This window comes from Lycorma delicatula, chromosome 10 (genome assembly GCF_047948215.1).
Source record: "Lycorma delicatula isolate Av1 chromosome 10, ASM4794821v1, whole genome shotgun sequence".
NCBI classification, from domain to species: domain Eukaryota; kingdom Metazoa; phylum Arthropoda; class Insecta; order Hemiptera; family Fulgoridae; genus Lycorma; species Lycorma delicatula.
In genome coordinates, this window is record NC_134464.1 from 111520901 (window position 1) to 111539355 (window position 18455).

At 28.1% G+C, this 18455-nt stretch overlaps 1 protein-coding gene across 1 annotated transcript in view; it reads left to right on the plus strand.

The window, feature by feature from the left end:
• nan (transient receptor potential cation channel subfamily V member nanchung) overlaps positions 1-18455 on the plus strand; it is a 54217-nt gene that overhangs the window by 15420 nt on the left and 20342 nt on the right. The window contains exons 7-15 of the mRNA XM_075376876.1: positions 2573-2762; positions 5307-5460; positions 7711-7861; positions 9321-9424; positions 9651-9733; positions 10926-11136; positions 12182-12203; positions 13668-13837; positions 16152-16303. Of these exons, the coding sequence (XP_075232991.1) occupies positions 2573-2762; positions 5307-5460; positions 7711-7861; positions 9321-9424; positions 9651-9733; positions 10926-11136; positions 12182-12203; positions 13668-13837; positions 16152-16303 (1237 nt within the window). The remainder of the gene's footprint in view (positions 1-2572; positions 2763-5306; positions 5461-7710; positions 7862-9320; positions 9425-9650; positions 9734-10925; positions 11137-12181; positions 12204-13667; positions 13838-16151; positions 16304-18455) is intronic.

Below are 18455 nucleotides of genomic sequence, written 5' to 3' on the forward strand. Positions count from 1 at the left end.
TGGCTCTTACTGCATTTCTGACTGCAAAATGGTTGGAACATCAGAAATGAAAAGTCGATCTTGAATCTAAAATAAACTGCTTAGATCAATTTTGAAGGTGAAAGATCATCTTCAAAATTGTATCTTTCTTAAAATAAAGAAGAAAAAACATTCTTTCAGCAATTCTTGGTGAGTTATGTGTGATTAAGTGAATGAATTGCTTATGAATTTGGAAAACTTTCTTTGTATTACTGAATGATCCCCAGAGGGAAATATCATAGTGCAATAGGGATGCAATGAACAAATGACATGTCATAATTAAAAATTTAATATTTAAAATTTATTTAATCTAAAAAGAACAAAAAAGATTTTTTAAGTTGTTTTGTAAGTTTAAAAAAAATGTCAGAATGAAATAGTAATATAATTTTATAAATAAAAAGATTCTCAAAAAACATTATATACAGAATGATTCAAAGAAACGGGAAATTTTGAAAGTTGTGTTGGTAGTCGTGGGCGATTGGTACCTCTTGATAAGTGGCGCCAGCCTCTCTAACCTAACCTGCCATTTAGTTGTCATGGATCCTTGGAGTGGTGTGCAACGTGCATTTGCTATCAAAGCGTTTTAAAAAAACAATGACAGTGTGGAGGGAGCGCGTAGAGAATTTCGCTGTCATTTTAATCTGGGATGGCACGACCTTGTTCCATCAGCACATGCAATTAAAACATGGATATCTAATTTTGAGGAAACTGGTTCGGCAATGAAAAAGAAACCTCCAGGCCGTGAGCGAATCGTCCGTACACCACATAATGTTCAAGCTTTACAAGATGCTGTCACACGAAGTCCACATCGGTCAATCCGTCGTCTCTCAGCATCTTTACGATTGCATAGTTCAAGTGTTCGAAGAATGTTAGTGAAGGACTTGCAATGCCATCCATACAAGTTGTAGATCATCCAGGAACTGAAACCGAACGATGCAGTTGTGCGACCACAATTCTGTAATGTAATGCTTCAGAAGATAAATGATAACAAAGAGTTTGTTCACGAACTGTGGATGTCAGACGAAGCGCATTACCGCATCAGTAAATTTGTTAACAAGCAAAATTTCACATACTGGGCACAAGAAAATCCTACGCAGCTACACCAGCGTCCGTTGCACAGCCAGAAAGTGACCGTGTGGTGTGCTATGCATCTTACGGTGTTATAGGCCCTTATTTTTTTGAGGATGACAACGGTCTTGCGATTACAGTGACGTCAGCTCGTTACGTAGCCGTGCTTGAAACCTTTGTTGTGGAACAACAAAAGAGATTTCCACCAATTCTTAGCACAGCCTGGTTTCAACAAGACGGAGCAATGTCACATACTGCACGAATATCGATGGCAGCTGTACGCCGATTGTTTGGACAACGTGTCATTTCACGAAACGGTGACATTAGATGGCCTCCCAGATCGCCTGATCTCTCAGCTTGCGATTACTTTTTGTGGGGTCACCTTAAAAGCAAAGTGTTCCACAGTAGACCTGCTACAACGGAAGAACTGAAGGCAAAGATCCGAGAAGCAATTGCGGAAATTCCAGTTGAGATGTTACGTCAAACCACGAACAATTTAACGAAGAGACTTCGTGACTGTTTACGTAGAAGAGGAGGTCACCTGGAAGATGTCATCTTTAAAAAATAAACTAAAATGTATGTATCCTAAAATGGCAACATTTGTACAATTACATGAAATAAAATTCATTTTCTAAAAAAAATTGTTCATTAACGTTATTTAATTTTTTAAATTTCCCGTTTCTTTGAATCACCTGTATTATCATTTTTACATGTTGACAAAATGCAATGAATAATACTATTACATCAAGTTTTTCCAAAAAGCTCTGTGATACCTAAGCTGAAGGAATATGTGTTTATATGTTGATTCAACTATACATATTCATATATATGTATAAGATTTAAAAATATTGCAATGGACAACCAGAAATTAAAAAAGTGGCCAATCTTCAGTACAGAATGATCAACATGTCTCAAAGGAGAATTAAAATGAAGCTGATATTTTTACTGCACAAAATTGTTCTTTTTAGATGCTGATTGCTCCAAAAGAGCAGATCTATGGAAATTATGTCACTGGAAACTATAACATAAAACCCAGTTCATTATACATATTAAGTCTAGATTATTTTAATTAAACATGTGATTTCCCAGGTTTGCAAATTCTTTCCTCTAAATTCAGTTCACTGTGATTTCTGGTTATTGTCAAAGCTGAAAGTAGTCTTGAAGTGTTGCAATCTGATAACTGAGATGACCATTTAAAAAAAGTGTAAGCATAGCTGAAAAATAAGATTTCCAGAAATGCTTTAATCTTTGAGAAAATGTTAGGCTAAGTAAGTTTGATCATAAGGATTACTTTTTAGGAGATAGAACTAGAATAAAATATGAAAGATATTTTTGTTTAAATGTCCTGAATTTGGATATTTTTCCACCATCTTCATTTTTATATAACTGAAATCATGTTATTTTTTTTCATAAATTATAATCTCATATTTAAAAAAAAAACAATGTTGTAGTTTTCTGGTTTAAATAAAAATACTGTATATTTTAGGCGAAAGTGTACTACATATAGCAATAGTAAATGAAGATCCTTCAATGGTTAAATTTTTATTAGATAGTGGTGCTGATTACCATGAACGTTGTTTTGGAGCTTTTATGTGTCCTGAAGATCAGAAAGCTTCACGTTCTGATTCATTTGATCATGAATGGGTTAATGTGTTTCCAATTACAAATTATGAAGGGTACGTATTACAATATTAATTTTTATTTTAAACTTAGCATTAATTATTAATTTAAATGCAGATTTTAATTCTTAGTCACTTTTTTCTGATTTTTTTACATCAAAATATTATTTAATAATAAAAAGTCTGTACTAGGACATGCATGACATTTATAATTAGAATTTTAAATAAAAATAAATTTACAAATATAGCAGTTTGATTATACATACTAAGATACAGCCAATTTTTTCTGTTTAAATGATTTTTTCTAATGAAATTAATGAAAATTATTCAATATGCATTGTTTTAATAAATTTCCAACATTAAGAAGCAGGTTAATTCATTCTATGATGGAGAACCACACATGGAACTACCATCGTGCTGTTTGTGTACAGAAGGGCCTTTTACGATTCTATAAATATCACAATTTTAAACTGAAAATTATTTGTTTATATTGTTAAACAATTACAGCAAATGCATATTAATTAGAGAAGTACAAAAATTTTGTTTATGAGGTTGTACCATTAATAGGACAAGAGACTTTCAAAATCAACTTACACCAATGAATTTTGTTAAATTTTACCAGAAAATCAGTTGTTTTGTTACTTACTTGTCATTCCAAAAATTTAAACTAATTTCAGACAGCTGATTGTTTTTTTTTAATAGATTTTTGTAATGTTTTGTTTAATAATCACTTTTCCCCATTGAAACTATCAAATTTTACTTAAAAATCAGATTTCTCAAGAACAATTTTTTTCATTTAAAAATGTTTTAAATTTTGACTTATATTCAAGATGGAAGACAAAATTTCAAACATAATTTAATAATTTTTATTCATTTTTGTTATGTTCTTGTCTATGGTGATTGGCATTGATAATAATTCCAAATTTTAATGTTTGTAATAAACCAAATTGTATAATAAAAAACATTTTTTTTAAATTTTACTTCAATTCAAAATATTTTCAGTTATCTTTGTGACCACATTCTTAATATATATCTACCTAATTAAAAAAAACCACCAGCAGTAACATAGATTTTTGTCAGTGTTAAAAACAGAACTGGGGATGATTGCAAAGTGAACAGAAAACATTTGGTTGTAAGTTTTGTTACACAGTTTAGTTCAGTTTGTATTTTTTTTTACAAAAATTAAAAATTTATATTAGTTTTTATTCATTTTGATGAATTTATGCCAAATTTAGAATATTAATATTATACCTCCCAAAAATATTTAGTGTTTTCACACTTTCAGGATTCAGTATATTTTTTATAATTATTCAAGAAAAGCAAATTTGTAAAAAAAAGAAATAGAAACAAATGATAATTTTAAACTTAAAATCATTTGCATTATTTATACTTCATTCATTTCAGCTTCACATTTGTCAAAATCATTTCCATTTCAATCATCACATTATCAGATGATGAGATTTAAAATTCATTATCACACTTCATCTTGCAGTTTAAAATATATAAAAATATACTAATATATAAGAATACAGTATATGAATGTTGCTAAGAATAAACTGTATAAGTTAATAGAAATTACAGTTAAACATTATTATATAAATTGATTACTATTAAACAGATATTTTCTAGATATAATTTATTTTTTTAATGATTACAACTAGAGGCTGACAGTGAATTACAGTTTCCTTACCTTTTTTTCCTTACCTCTGAATTAAGGTTTCCTCACCTTACAAGATGAATTTCATATCACATGAAAAGTATACCTGACTGGAATTCAAACCCAGAATCTCCAGGATGAAAGGCAGATATTCTACCACTCTGCTACAGAGGTCAACATAGTGGCAACCTCTTATAATTATAAGAAACCATGCAAACACAACATAATGTCTAAAATTAGATCTCTGTCATTTCATCAATGCCAGCACTTGATATGTACCACATTGTTCTAATTATAGAAAGCACTTAGAGGGTTAAACACAGTTTCAGTTAATTACATCCTCTTTTTGTCATGATATTTCCTGAGTTTACCCTTTTATTGTAGAACTGTTAGATTTTTATGAATAAAGCTTATCTTACTGATGAACTTAAGTAATTTCATACTTTTTTCAATTTTTGAGTGGCAGGTATTACTTTTACATCCCAAAATGCTTAACTGTAATGATGTAACTGATGATGTTAACTGTAATGGGGGTGATGTTTTTGTTTTTACCACAAACAATTATAGATAATAAATTTTCTTTAGGATTAAGGCAGCTTTATTTTTAAAGTAGTTATAATATTTGTAACCACTAAACAATTATTTAAAAGAATAAAATTATTTTTCCCAATAACCTTAAAAACAAAGCAAAAAAAACATTAACATTGATTGACAGACTTCTAAATCTTACTGACCTTATTAGAAATCACAGAAGAATTATTTTCACACAATACTACTGAATCAACCCAGTTACACTTACAAATAAACATGCATTCAAAGATCAAGTAAAAAAATGATGCTTCTAAATAAAAGGATCAAACTATGTTTTACATGTAAATTAGTTGTGTGTGTTCTAAAATTATTGTGATATACTGATATGTCACTAATACTGAATTTTTAAACAGGTATGTATATTGGGGTGAATACCCTTTAACATTTGCTGCATGTCTTGGTCAAGAAGAATGCTATAGATTAATGTTAGCTAGGGGTGCCAACCCAGACAATCAAGATACTAATGGCAATACTGTTTTACATATGTTGGTCATTTACGAAAAATTAGTGAGTACAAACTCAAATACTTTGTAGTAATTATGAGATAGATGTAATCATTGAATGGTTATATTTAGTACTATGTAGTAACAATGCTTAATAAAAGTCACACATATGAGTACACTGTAGTCCTGAAATTAATACATTTTTTTTTTTATATAAGGTTCACATAATTTATTTGTTTGGTCATGTTAGTATAAAAAGATTGATTTCTTTTACACCTGTTAAATTACATATACACATTTTTTGCTGCACTTCATTTAAACTTACCTCAATTGAAAGTGAGATACTATCCTCCAATTCTTAACTACACAATTACATTGTGATGAACACCACATTGCATCACATTTTTTTGTGTATCTGTATCAGCATTTTATATTAGTTTAAATGTTAATTTTGTTTCATGTCACTCAAGTAGTTATACAGTTATGTGTCGGATCTGTAACCAAGCACACATCGGTTTAAATCAGACTTCACAAGCATATATTTTTTTGATTTTAACTTTTTTTTTTTTTAAATATATTGATTTATTAATAATTATTAACCTCTAAAAATTTATGAATTAAAATGAAATGTACGTAAAAGTTTATTTCATTAATAACTTCTGAATGTTTTTCATTTTTTTTTCAATCGAAGGTTAATAAATCAATATATTTAAATTTAAAAAAGTGAAAAAAAGTAAATGAAGTCAGATTTGAACTGATGTGCCTTCCTCTTGTAAGACCCAAATATTTCATTAATTAAAATTTTATTTGGCTATAACTCTGAAACCATTGAAAATAAGTACCACTTTTGATATATCGTTGAAAAGCTTTCAACAAGAGCTTATTACTGCAGTTAAAAAAAAGTCCAAAATCCAAATGTTTCAAAACTGAAACACTGTGTATACACATTTTTGGCCCAGTCGATTGCAATCAAAAAAGGAGGTGCACAACTAGAACTTATAACAGTCCTAAATACAAAATTTCAACATTCTGCAACTAATAATTTTTGAGTTATGCGAGATACATATGTACAGATGTCATGACGAAACTAGTTAAAATGGATATTTCCATTGAAATCTGAAAACCAAAATTTTTCATGATTGTAATATTTCTTTTACTTCGTACAAGAAAGTAAAAATTAATAAAATTATTTTAATTTTTAAAATAAAGTTTAAAATAACATTTATGATAATTTTTTTTTAATTTAAAAAAATGGATAATAATTATGTCAGACCTTGTAAACAGTTAGAACTATGTAGCAGTTTTTCATTACCATTTTATACCTTAAAAAAATGTCACATTATTTTTTGAACAATCATAATGCTTGTTATTTTTTAAACATTCATGTCTATTACACATAATTAACTCTTTCTTAGAGTGTTTTAATTGTTACATTTTACCATAAATGGGTTGTATTACTAGTATCTCATCTATTACTATTATGTGACTGTTAATAAATAGATAACAAACTGCATCCAGCAGCTGAATATATTATTTTATTTAGTTATTAATATTTTATTAATTACTGATTTTTGTTTATTGTCCCTGCTGAACACTTTTGTAGAGATCTTTGCATCTTCAGATAGTATTATTTATCAAAAATCATTAAAAAACAGATGTAAAATGTTAAATTATAGAGATATGTGTTTACTATCTCCATAATTGAAATTTAAAAAAATTATTGACCGATTGTAATCTTTATTTCAGTGGTTGAGATAGCAAGAAACCTATATTTATATTTTAAGATTTAGTTATTAATTTTTTATTTATTATATCAAAAGAACTTGTTCTGAAGAAGTGAAAGAGTACATGAAGAAGAAAAAATACTTTCTGCTAAATTACTTGATGGAGCAAAAGAGAAAAAAACCAGTAAGTGATAAAATTGTTCTTTTTAATAAATGAGTATGGATATGTATTGACATCAGATTGATGTCACAATACAAATGCTCTTTTATTGAGCATATGTGCATTTATGACCAATAATAATAATAATAATAATAATAAGCTAATTTAATTTATCAATGCTACTGTCAATAATATGCAATACCTTAGTAACAGTATTGAACTGTTTTGGGTCAACAGAAAGAGACAATTGGCATTTTTCCTTTATTCCATGCACTTTAATTTCTAGAATCCTACTCTCTGAAAAGTTTTATTCCTTATAATTTGTTTTATTTTTTCTTTAATAAATTTTTTAACTTATTGTTGTATTTTTTTTTTTTAAATAAATAACTATATGTGTTTTTTTATATTTTCATGTTCTATCTGTTCACAGTCAACATTTGATATGGCCTATGAATTAGGTGCAGATGTATCTATAAGAAACATACAAAATTTAACTCCATTAACTCTAGCTGCTAAACTTGCTAGAATTGAAATGTTCTTTCATATATTAAACATTGAACGTGAAATTTATTGGCAAATTGGTAAGCAGTCTTATTTCTTATGCTTAGAATAATAATAAATTTAGTTGATATACATATTGTCGTAGATAATGTACAATATTGATGATGTACATCACCAAAGGTGATATACAATATGTATCACCATAATATTGTACATTTAGGTAATGTCTAATACTGTGAATAATATCATTTAATGACAAATTTATTATAAGAGCAGTATAATGATAGATATCTTTTATAATTTTTAAAATATAACTGAACTCTTTTTATTCATTACATTTGCATCCTAAAAGTACTACTTATTGATGGGATCAAAATATTAATTCACACAATGGTTGCACAGTGACAACCAGTTTAATGAAGCTGTTACAAAACTGTCACTGTGTTGTGCAAGCCATTGCTAGCTGCCTTATAACTGCTAACTCTAATAAAAAATGTTTATCAATGGGAATTTTATCAAAACAGAACATGCAGAATGCATGGCATTTAGCCCACTTGCTTGTGTATGCACATGTTGAAGTGAGCTTAAACACAGTACAACAATGACATTGCTCAAGCATGTTGGAGTGGGTTTTTATACAGTATTACACTTGCACAAGGCGCTTTAAGGCTGTAAGACTGCTCATAAATAGCTATCCTAAAATCAAGGTGGAAATTATAAAACTACAACATTAACATTTTCTCAAAGTAGTTTTATCTTATCACTTCGGTTCCAACTTTCAGGTGTTTTAAAATAAGAGGTTTCCATAAGAGACATGAAACTATAACAGGGTAATGGTTTATTTTTTTGTATGATTTTGTCCATTTTTTTTAGTTACTCTTGCAGTCATCTTCAGTGCCTGGTATTGCTATTCCTTCCCTGATATCGTTTTTATTATTTTTTATTGCTGAGTTTTTTTTTTGAGTTAGACAGACATGCATTTAGAATGATATAAAAAAATATGTTGAACTTTAATCATATGATTATATATTTTATAATGTTCAAGTATGTTAAAATTTATTTTTAACATTGAACTCCATACATTGTTTTTGTGTGTTTTACTGATATAGAATATGTGCAGTTCTAAAGAAAATAATTTTTTTTTAAATATCAATTATGGACTAAAAAATTATACTTTTTCTTTTGAAACCAGTTCCAAAATAAAAGCAATTACCAATATTTACTCACAAAATTTTTTTGATTATCAGAAACACATAAAAAAATTAGAATATATCATTTCATTTGATGAAGAGTAAAGCATCACATGTAAAAACATATAGGTCGAATTATTGACAATCTCTAGTTTTCTACTAGTCAATTTATAAGAGCAGTATTTATTGAATGTAATAAAGAAATATTTCTCTTATAATTTAAAATTAGTCCATTTGAATTTTTTTGCTATTATTTTTAAAATATACAAAAAAAATAAATTAATTAACACAAAACATTAATATTTTTAGAAATAAAAAACTGATTGTTTCCTGTTTTTCTTTTTTTCAGGAAGTATAACATGTGCAGCTTATCCTCTTGGTTTAATTGATACAATTGACATTGAAACAGGCAATATAAGTAAAGACTCCGTTCTTAATCTTGTTGTATTTGGGGTAAGTATTCTAATAAAATTACTGTGGTAGATTTTTGTCAACTTTCATATTAATGAAAGTAATTCTTTAATCAAAACTGTGTTTTTAATATTAATGAGAATATTCTCTATATGTTTATTTATTAATTTATTTTAACAGAAGTTTACATGATTCCTTCTGTTTATCCTTCTGGAAAATATGAATTGTGTTGTATTAAAATTTAATGTTAGAATAAATATTTTCACAGGACAAAGATGAGCATTTAGAACTGATGGATGGGGTATTAGTTGATTTACTTCATGCAAAATGGAACGCTTTTGTAAAATTCAGGTATTGTACTAGTATTTTACACAAAAAGTTTGATTTATTATTTGCAGTAAGTACAGTTTTTAATAGTATTACTGAGTGTTACCACACAAAGCTTAAATATCATATAAGAAGCATATTTAACAAGATATTATGCATAAGATAGGTGTGTTCCTTTATTTTGTTATTACAATGATTCGTAACAGCTTAATTATTACTGAACGGTTTGTTCTGTTATCATAGGCTGATCCTTACTGAGAAATGACGTTAATTATTTGAAACGTAAATTAAAAGCTAGATTGAAAGTTATTATTATATAAAGTCTTGAGTTTTATATATTGCTGGACATTTTTATAAAAAACCTAACAGCAAAATACTTTTTAAAAAATATTTGATAAATGCTTTGTTTCCTTGTACTTACATTATATTTCAGTTGAGACATGTGAAACTTCTAAAATAGTATATGTATAATGTATTTATGTATACTATAATAGTTGTAACATATAGTAAAACAGATGTAATTTTTTCTTCCTTGTATGAAGTAAAGGAAGTATTGTAATCGCGAAAAATTTCGGTTTTCAGATTTCAATGGAAATATCCATTTTGATCATCCCTGAATCCATTTTGACTAGAACTATTTAACAGTAAGATTTTTATGCATATTTATAAAGTATTTACATAAACAAAGAATATTTTTTTAAATAAATTACAAATACTTTAAATCCAATCAGTTACGGGTATTATTCTTTTCCTACTGAATGGAGACAATGTGTATAATAGATTGTTTCCCACAGAAAGGCTGTTTCACATTTTCCATTCTTATTGTTGTGATATATGAAAAGCATCTGAGGTACAAAGGCATACTATTAGACTGCTTCCTTTGATATTAATGATATTCATAATCCCTTTTTTTACTTTGCATGCTATGCAGCTGTATATTATATGCATCCTGGAATGGAATGTTGTTACTCTTTATACTACTTTTTTAAGAATGTATTTGTTCTTTGACAGGTTGGTATATCCATTAGAGTACTGGCTACACATTAATGGTAACGGCAATGAAAAGACAACTGATATTCTAACTGTTTGTTCTTTGGCTAATAAATGCTTTGGTTACTTCATACAATATTTTAGTGGAATTATATCTTTAACATTTATAAATCTTAATAATCTGTCAATTTTTCACTTAATAATTTAATTATGTTTCTTGTTTCAGATTCTATCGTCAATTTCTGATGTTCTTTTTATACTTTTTAGTATCATTAATTTGTTTTACATTACGTCCTGGACCAACTGAAAAAAATTTACTCGAATTACATAATACAACTGTTACAGCTACAGCAACTGCAACTAGTGCAAGCAGTACAATAATTACGACACAAAATCAGTCCACAAATGAAATTACAACAATACCAACAATAATCACAGTTGCAAGTTCAACATCACCAGTATTAATACAATCAGATAAATATGTTGATATTTTTTATAATAATAAAAGTACTAATGAAACAAATTCTTTACAATATTTGGATGATATTAATAATCCATATAAACAATTAAATAACATAGAATCAACTACAGTAATTGTTCATAATAAGAGTGAAGAAAATTTTAATAACGATAAGTCATCTAAGTTAAAGAATATTACAGAAATAAATAAAAACATAACAGATTCATTAGAATTATCTGTTATTCAAGAAAGAGTACAAAATATAAATGATAAAATTAAACACAATGAAGCTGTAAAAAGAAGTAGTATAGTGTACAATCTTATTTATAATAAAACAAAATATATTAATAGTAATAACTCTACATTCAATTTAAGAAATGGAAGTAATATAAGACCTGGAAAAGATTTTTTAATAACTAATTATAATTTTAATGAAACATTCAGAATAAATTATCGTCCAAGTAATAATTTTACAAATTTTTTAAAAAATTCTAATAATTCATTGAGAATAAAACGATCTGCAAGTCAACTATTGTCTTCTGAAACTGATGAAAACAGTAAAAATATATTTCATTATAACCATAATCGAAACACTAATCATAATCTTACAACTACAACAACCATGACATCATTTAATTATATTAAAAGTGTTGTACTTAGTCCTTTACCAACTATTAAAAGCGAAGTAAGTTTCTTATTTTTTATTTGTTTATTTATTTATTCTTATCAATGGAAATTACAAAAAATATTATTTTATACATCTCATTGGTCTTAGGCAAGTAGTAAACTATTCCAGTCTATCCTGAATGGTTCCATTATTCACCCCTTTTTCTTAACCTTAATTGTCTTCCCATTATTTGTGGGTCCAGCTCTAACTAGGTTTTCCATACTAAGTATACCAGGACCTGAAAGGTATATGGTAAGGGGACGAGTCTGTAGATCAGCTCAAGGCATAAGCCTAATAGCTTCTAGCATAATGCCCACACAACAAGCCTAATATATAAAATGCCTATTACGTTAAGCCAGTGGAGAAGAATAAGACAGGTCTTTTGATCTTTCCTACTGATTATAACCAATAACCAACAATCGATAATAACCAATATACAATATGTATTACAAATACACAAGGAGAAAATGTGAGCTTTATGCAAATTTTATGTGCAGCTTCATAAATACTCATCCATTAAAAATTCTGAGAATTTTTATATCTGAGACGGTTATATTAAATGTAATTTTAATAAACTAATTTATAACCCGTATTTTTATGTCTCAACATAAAACATACTCATCTAAATAATGTGTTTTATAAGTCCAGAAATTATATTTAAGAAGCAAAAAAATTATAAAACAAAGATACTAAATATATTTCTAAATCAAATTTTATCTGAGAAGATTACAATTTCTAAAATATAAATGATTTAAGGATTAACATAGCTAACATTTTGAAATTTAAAATTTTCATATAGATTTGAACTGCAGAAAATGAAATTTAAGCTTATATACTAAATTTTATTAAAATACCTCAATCCATTTTTAGATTTTAATTTCTATTTTTTTAAAACTGGTTGGAACAATGGTAATTAATCTAAAATATACACTGCATGGAAGAAGGTCTCCACATGGTAGAGATCCTTATGATCAAAGAACAAGTTGAAAATAAATATTCCTGAACAACTTTGGTTGCATTTATCAAAAGAGAAAATAACTTTGAATTCAAAACAAATCTATTTCAGAAAGTGTCAGCAAAACTTTCACTATTATTCTGACTTACCTACTGGAACTGAATGAAACTTGCATATGTTTCTCACAGAAAGAGATACATTAATTAGTAGTTTTAAACTATTTTTTGCTGTTTTCTTATACCTGTGACTCATCTACAGCACCTTTAGTATATATAGACTTGTTACTAAGCAAGTTAGAGTGCTAGACTTGTACACACTTGCTTTTAGTTACACAGACTTGCTTTATCTTATAGTACTACATATAAAACAAAGTATTCATTATACAGTCAGTCCCTGAAGTGGAGCGTGAAGTTATTGTTTACAGGACTGAATATCAGTTGTGTTTCAGAGGACTCTGTGTGCATTGATATGCAATTATTCATACCACAAAATCGATAAAACACTTTACTTTAGTAAGCCCAATGGAGGCTTATTATTCCCATTACTTACATGTGTATTACACATAAGAACATACACTATCTGACACACACTGATCTACACTGTAAGTTTATGAAAACTTACTGCTGTCAATCTCTAGTAAATTGTTAATTCCCAATCTGCAAGTTTCGTTTTTAAAAACCTTATTACTTTTCCATTTTACCTCTTAATTCTTTTTTTAACATTACATAAATCAGAGCCCAATTGTGATTTAATTTTTTTGAAAATTGTATAATTGATTAAATTCTAATTTTATTTTTAATTGTCAAATAAAACAATATATTCTTTCTACATTTGAAAAATATTATGTTAGCTAATTTGTTTCAGGTACATTCATTTATCAAAGAAGGATGGTGGGATGATATTGCTGGTGACTGCATATTATTACAAATACATGATTATAAGGATGCAATGCGACTTTTAGCAGAAGTTGTATTATTAATTGGTGCATTTCTTTATCTTTTAGCTGCATTAAGAGAAGCACGATTCCTTGGACTGAATATGATGATTCAAAATCTTGTAATATTTTTTTATATTTTCACATAATTATTTTATAATATTTATATAAATGCTTTCATTTATATTTTGAAACTTTATGTTAATTTTATGTTAGATAAATATGAGGCCAGTACATGTTGCAACCAGTTTAATTGTAGATTTTTTAGCAAAATTCAAAAACCATTTCTCACATTTTGAACAATTTTAATTTTGTTTATATTTAATAATTTATTACCACAAAATGAATTTAGTCATATATTATAAATATTACATAAACTTTGTAGTTGCATTAAAAAAATTTAAATATGTATACCCAAATGTGGCCACTAGAGCACTTTCAGCTATTTCTGCACATAAATGTGGTGAACTCCATCATATTTATAGGCAGTTTTTGTTTACAGTTAGTTTTAAAACTTTAAGAAACTGTCTACTATGATGAACAGCTTGTTACTGTTTTTTGAATGAAAAAAATGTTAAGATAACAGAGATCTGTAAGCAACTTAGTGAAAATGAAGGGAGAAAATGAGTAAGACAGTTTAATGGACAGTTTCATTGTATGCCTCATTGTATGATGAGGCACATACAATGATAATCTAGAGTAGCTTGTAAATAAAAAAAATTCATGAGAACAGATGGTTTACGATTTTGTCACTTTCTTACAACTTTCCCAAATTTCAAGAATTGTTCTGGATGAAACTGTGACACATCATTTAAAATATCAGTCAGAATTTATCCTCATTCTGGTAGCCTAACATGCTCTCTGAGGAGCACAAAACAAGTGACCTGACGATGCTCTGACTTTTCTCATGCAATTCAGAGATGATGGTGGTAGTAAACTTACTGATACAGATTATTTTCTTATTTTAAAAATGCATTTCTTGAATATCTACATAATTGTTAGTATAATTTAACTACAAATAGCATTTTATGAACTTTAATTTTTTTTTTAATAAGATTGTTTTAAACATAATTTTAATGTAACACATAAAATAAACAAATTTCAATTCATTTACAAAAGTAAAACAAATTTTTAAAAAACTTATTACTCATCAAATTTAGAAAGTGTAAAAATACTGATGCTCAATCGTTCCAGCTGGATTCTGAAGTAGTGTTGGCATAATACAACTGAGATGATAGTGTACAGCAACATTTTAAAACTTATCTCTGAAAGGTTTTTAAAATGTCATAGGTAGCAAGAAGCCAGTTGCCAGTCCTGATTGTCAATTAAGCTTTCTACACATTGACAAGCAATGCTTAACCTCATTAAATTCTATTTAGTTTTAAAATAGCAACAAAGAAAACAATTTTTATCAATCCTACTAAATTTCCCTACAATTTTGCCACGAAAAAGAGTATTGGAAAAAGAATAAAGCATTAACTTAGTTGAAATCATTGTCAGTAGAGGAAAAAATAAGTAAGAGTAATTATACCCATTTCATTTCCCAACAATACAGTTAACATGAGACCTTTCATGTTTCATTTTAACCTGCTGCTTAAAACAGCAGCAGTTTAAAGTGCATTTTCAAACCTTTACGGATGGTGATACCCATCTTTATATTCCTCAACTGAATTTTTCAGAATAAAAATTAGTGAATGGGTTAACCAAAATAAAGAAATAAATTTGTTCATCATATATTATATATTAACAACAAATCTTTTATAATGCAGTTATTTTCCTGTTTTATTTTTTAAATATTTATAAGGAATATAAACAGTTTTGTGAATAATATAGTAATCTACCACACGTTTACAATGTTAAGTTGGGTCATCCATTCTTTTCAACGACCTAATAACACATGTTTCTTTTTAACAAAAGACTGTTCCCATAATTAACTGCAATATAATTGTTATTAATTATTTATAATATCAACAAATCTGTAGACAAAAGTTGTTGTTATTATTAACTAGAACCTAAAAACAAAATAGTTTGAGGCGGCAAAACAAATAGCATTAAATTGATCTTGCCTAATCTCAAACTGCTACAACCTTTTACATGGGAAGTCAAATGATGAACCTCTGCGCTACCCTGACACCCATATTTATTTATAGTTTACTTAAATAGTTTCTCTAAGCATTAATACCTTTACTTTTCTCTTCTGCATGACCTTACAAACATCTAAATTAATATTTTAAAAAAAAGTGCAATAAACCAATAATAATTACAATACCAGAAAACTTTTTATTCAGTTTGCAGCAGTAGGTAAAACAATACTCATTAATCATTTTTCATATAAAAGCCTTTTCTTTTTCATTAATTACTATTTAACTAAAGACAATAATATTAAAAATTAAAAATAATCTATAATTATTTTCCGATAATTTTGTTTTTTTTTAGATGACTGCACCATCAAGAGTAATGTTTTTATTTTCATGTTGTCTAATGATGGGCATGCCATTTCTCAGATTTTCTTGTTACCATCAAACTGAAGATATTGTTTCTGTTATTATTATGTTAACTACTGCACCATATTTCTTGTTTTTTTGCAGGTACTGTTTTATTACTTTTTCTCAATTTGTAATAATATGTTATAGTCTTAACACTACTGATCGCAACAGGATGCACTTACCCATAAAAATCCAGCTGCACCAAGATCTAAAGCTACGTTTTCCTTTTTCTGTTGTATTAACATATAATTTATATCTTTATGTTTCTTTACATATTTATCTTTATTGAAAGTTTTTACATCTTATAACTTATTCATAACCATAACCTTTTGTCTCTTAGCTAATAATAATTTTATTAATCTAGTTATCTATTTCTTTTTATTTTTTGTAATCTTAATCTTTTCAGGCCATGCAATATCATAATAGTATGTTTGACTATTTAAAAATCTTTAATAATTTGAATATATTTTTGATAAGCTTTTAAAATGAAAACCAGTTCCCTTTAAGGAGCAAGTTAAATAAATTAAAATCAAACTAACCAAAATCAAAAATGTTTTTTATATACTAAAAAATGTACTCATGACCCCGGGAGAAATCTTTTGAGTAATAATTATATTGCACACTCCTGGCAGTCAACATAAACGAATAAAAACACTTTGTTTAAATCATAACAAGTATTTTTTTTAAAACAAAAATGAGACAAGGATCATTATTTGAAACTATAAATACTAAATATAGGAGACTAGTAAGTAAATTAAAAATTCTAACTTTCCATGGGTTTATATTTAAGTATGTGTGACATTGCTTAAATAGCAGCTGAAGATTGGAGGTGTGCAGTAAGATAAAATCCCATCCAATGAATCTATTTTTGTTGATCACTTAAGTTAAGAACACTGGGTACAATTCACTACATTCTGTTGGCATTTTTTAATCAATAATAATCATAGCAGTCAATATTACTTTAAATATAAAAAGAAGCTTCTTTTTTTCCATCAATCCTAAGTCATCCTAGTACTTTTAGAAATCCTAAAATTAGATTAAACTAAGGTTAAACTTAGGTAACTTAGGTTACCTAAGTTAGGTAATCCTTTAGGATGTTGCATCATCCTAAACTGGTTCTCCCGTCGTGTTTTTGGTTGGACTACACTTGTTCCTATATAGGTATAGTCTTTGAACTAATTGGGAAATCTTCCCACATCCATACGCTCAAAATGATCTCTCCACTTTAGCTGATATCCTTGAACTTTCATTCAGTAATTGCATATGTAAATCTTCCTGGATATCAACAGTATGTTGTTTGTCCAAACAACTGTACTCTGCCACTGACCTCAAAAACCTCATTTCTGCACTCTGGAGCCTCTGCCTATGTACACTAGTCAGCGTCCACATTTTGCTCCTGAAAAGACAAGCTGGAACCAATAATACCTTATAAAACTTCAAAGTGTATCTCTCCTCATTGTATTCCTCAGAGCCCGTCTGATAGTGCCATTCATTCTATTGAAATTCTCAATCTTTTGGTGCACATCAACCTCCTCATTGTATGAAATATTGCAACCCTAAAACCTAAAACCCAAGACCTGCTTCAGATTCAGTTCTCCAGTACTATCTTAGATTTAACAGGGTCTGCTCCTTTGAAGACCATTATTATGGTTTCCTCTACAGAAATGTTTAAATTATATTTACACCCACTCTCATATAAATAATAAACTGCCCTTCGCATTTTGTCCTCACCCGATATAACAACCTGATCACCTGCAAACAGTACAGTGAAAATCCCTCCTATCTCCACACTATCATTGCCATAATGATCTAGTCTATTTATCCATTCTTGGAGAATCTCATCTATATGTAAGTTAAAGGGTATAGGAGAGAGACCCTGTTAAAGGCTTCTATTCATAATCACCGCCCTACTCTTGTTATTGGCCATACATATCTTAGAATCCTTAAATATTGATCCTATACATTCAACCAGATGCCAAGGCAAACCTTGTTTTCCATGATGTCGAATAATTTCTTCCTGCTCACAATGTCAAAAGTCTTAACAAAATCAATACACACAACATAGGTTTCTTTATTATATTACTTCCTCATCTCAATTCTTGCTTCAAAATGAAAACGTATCTGAGCACGATCATACAGGCCAAAAACCAAACTGCTTCTTAAACAAAATGTCAACCTTGCAAAATGGCTCAGTCTTGCAGTTAAAATTTTTGAATAGATCTTACATGCCACATTCAGGAGACATACATGGTCT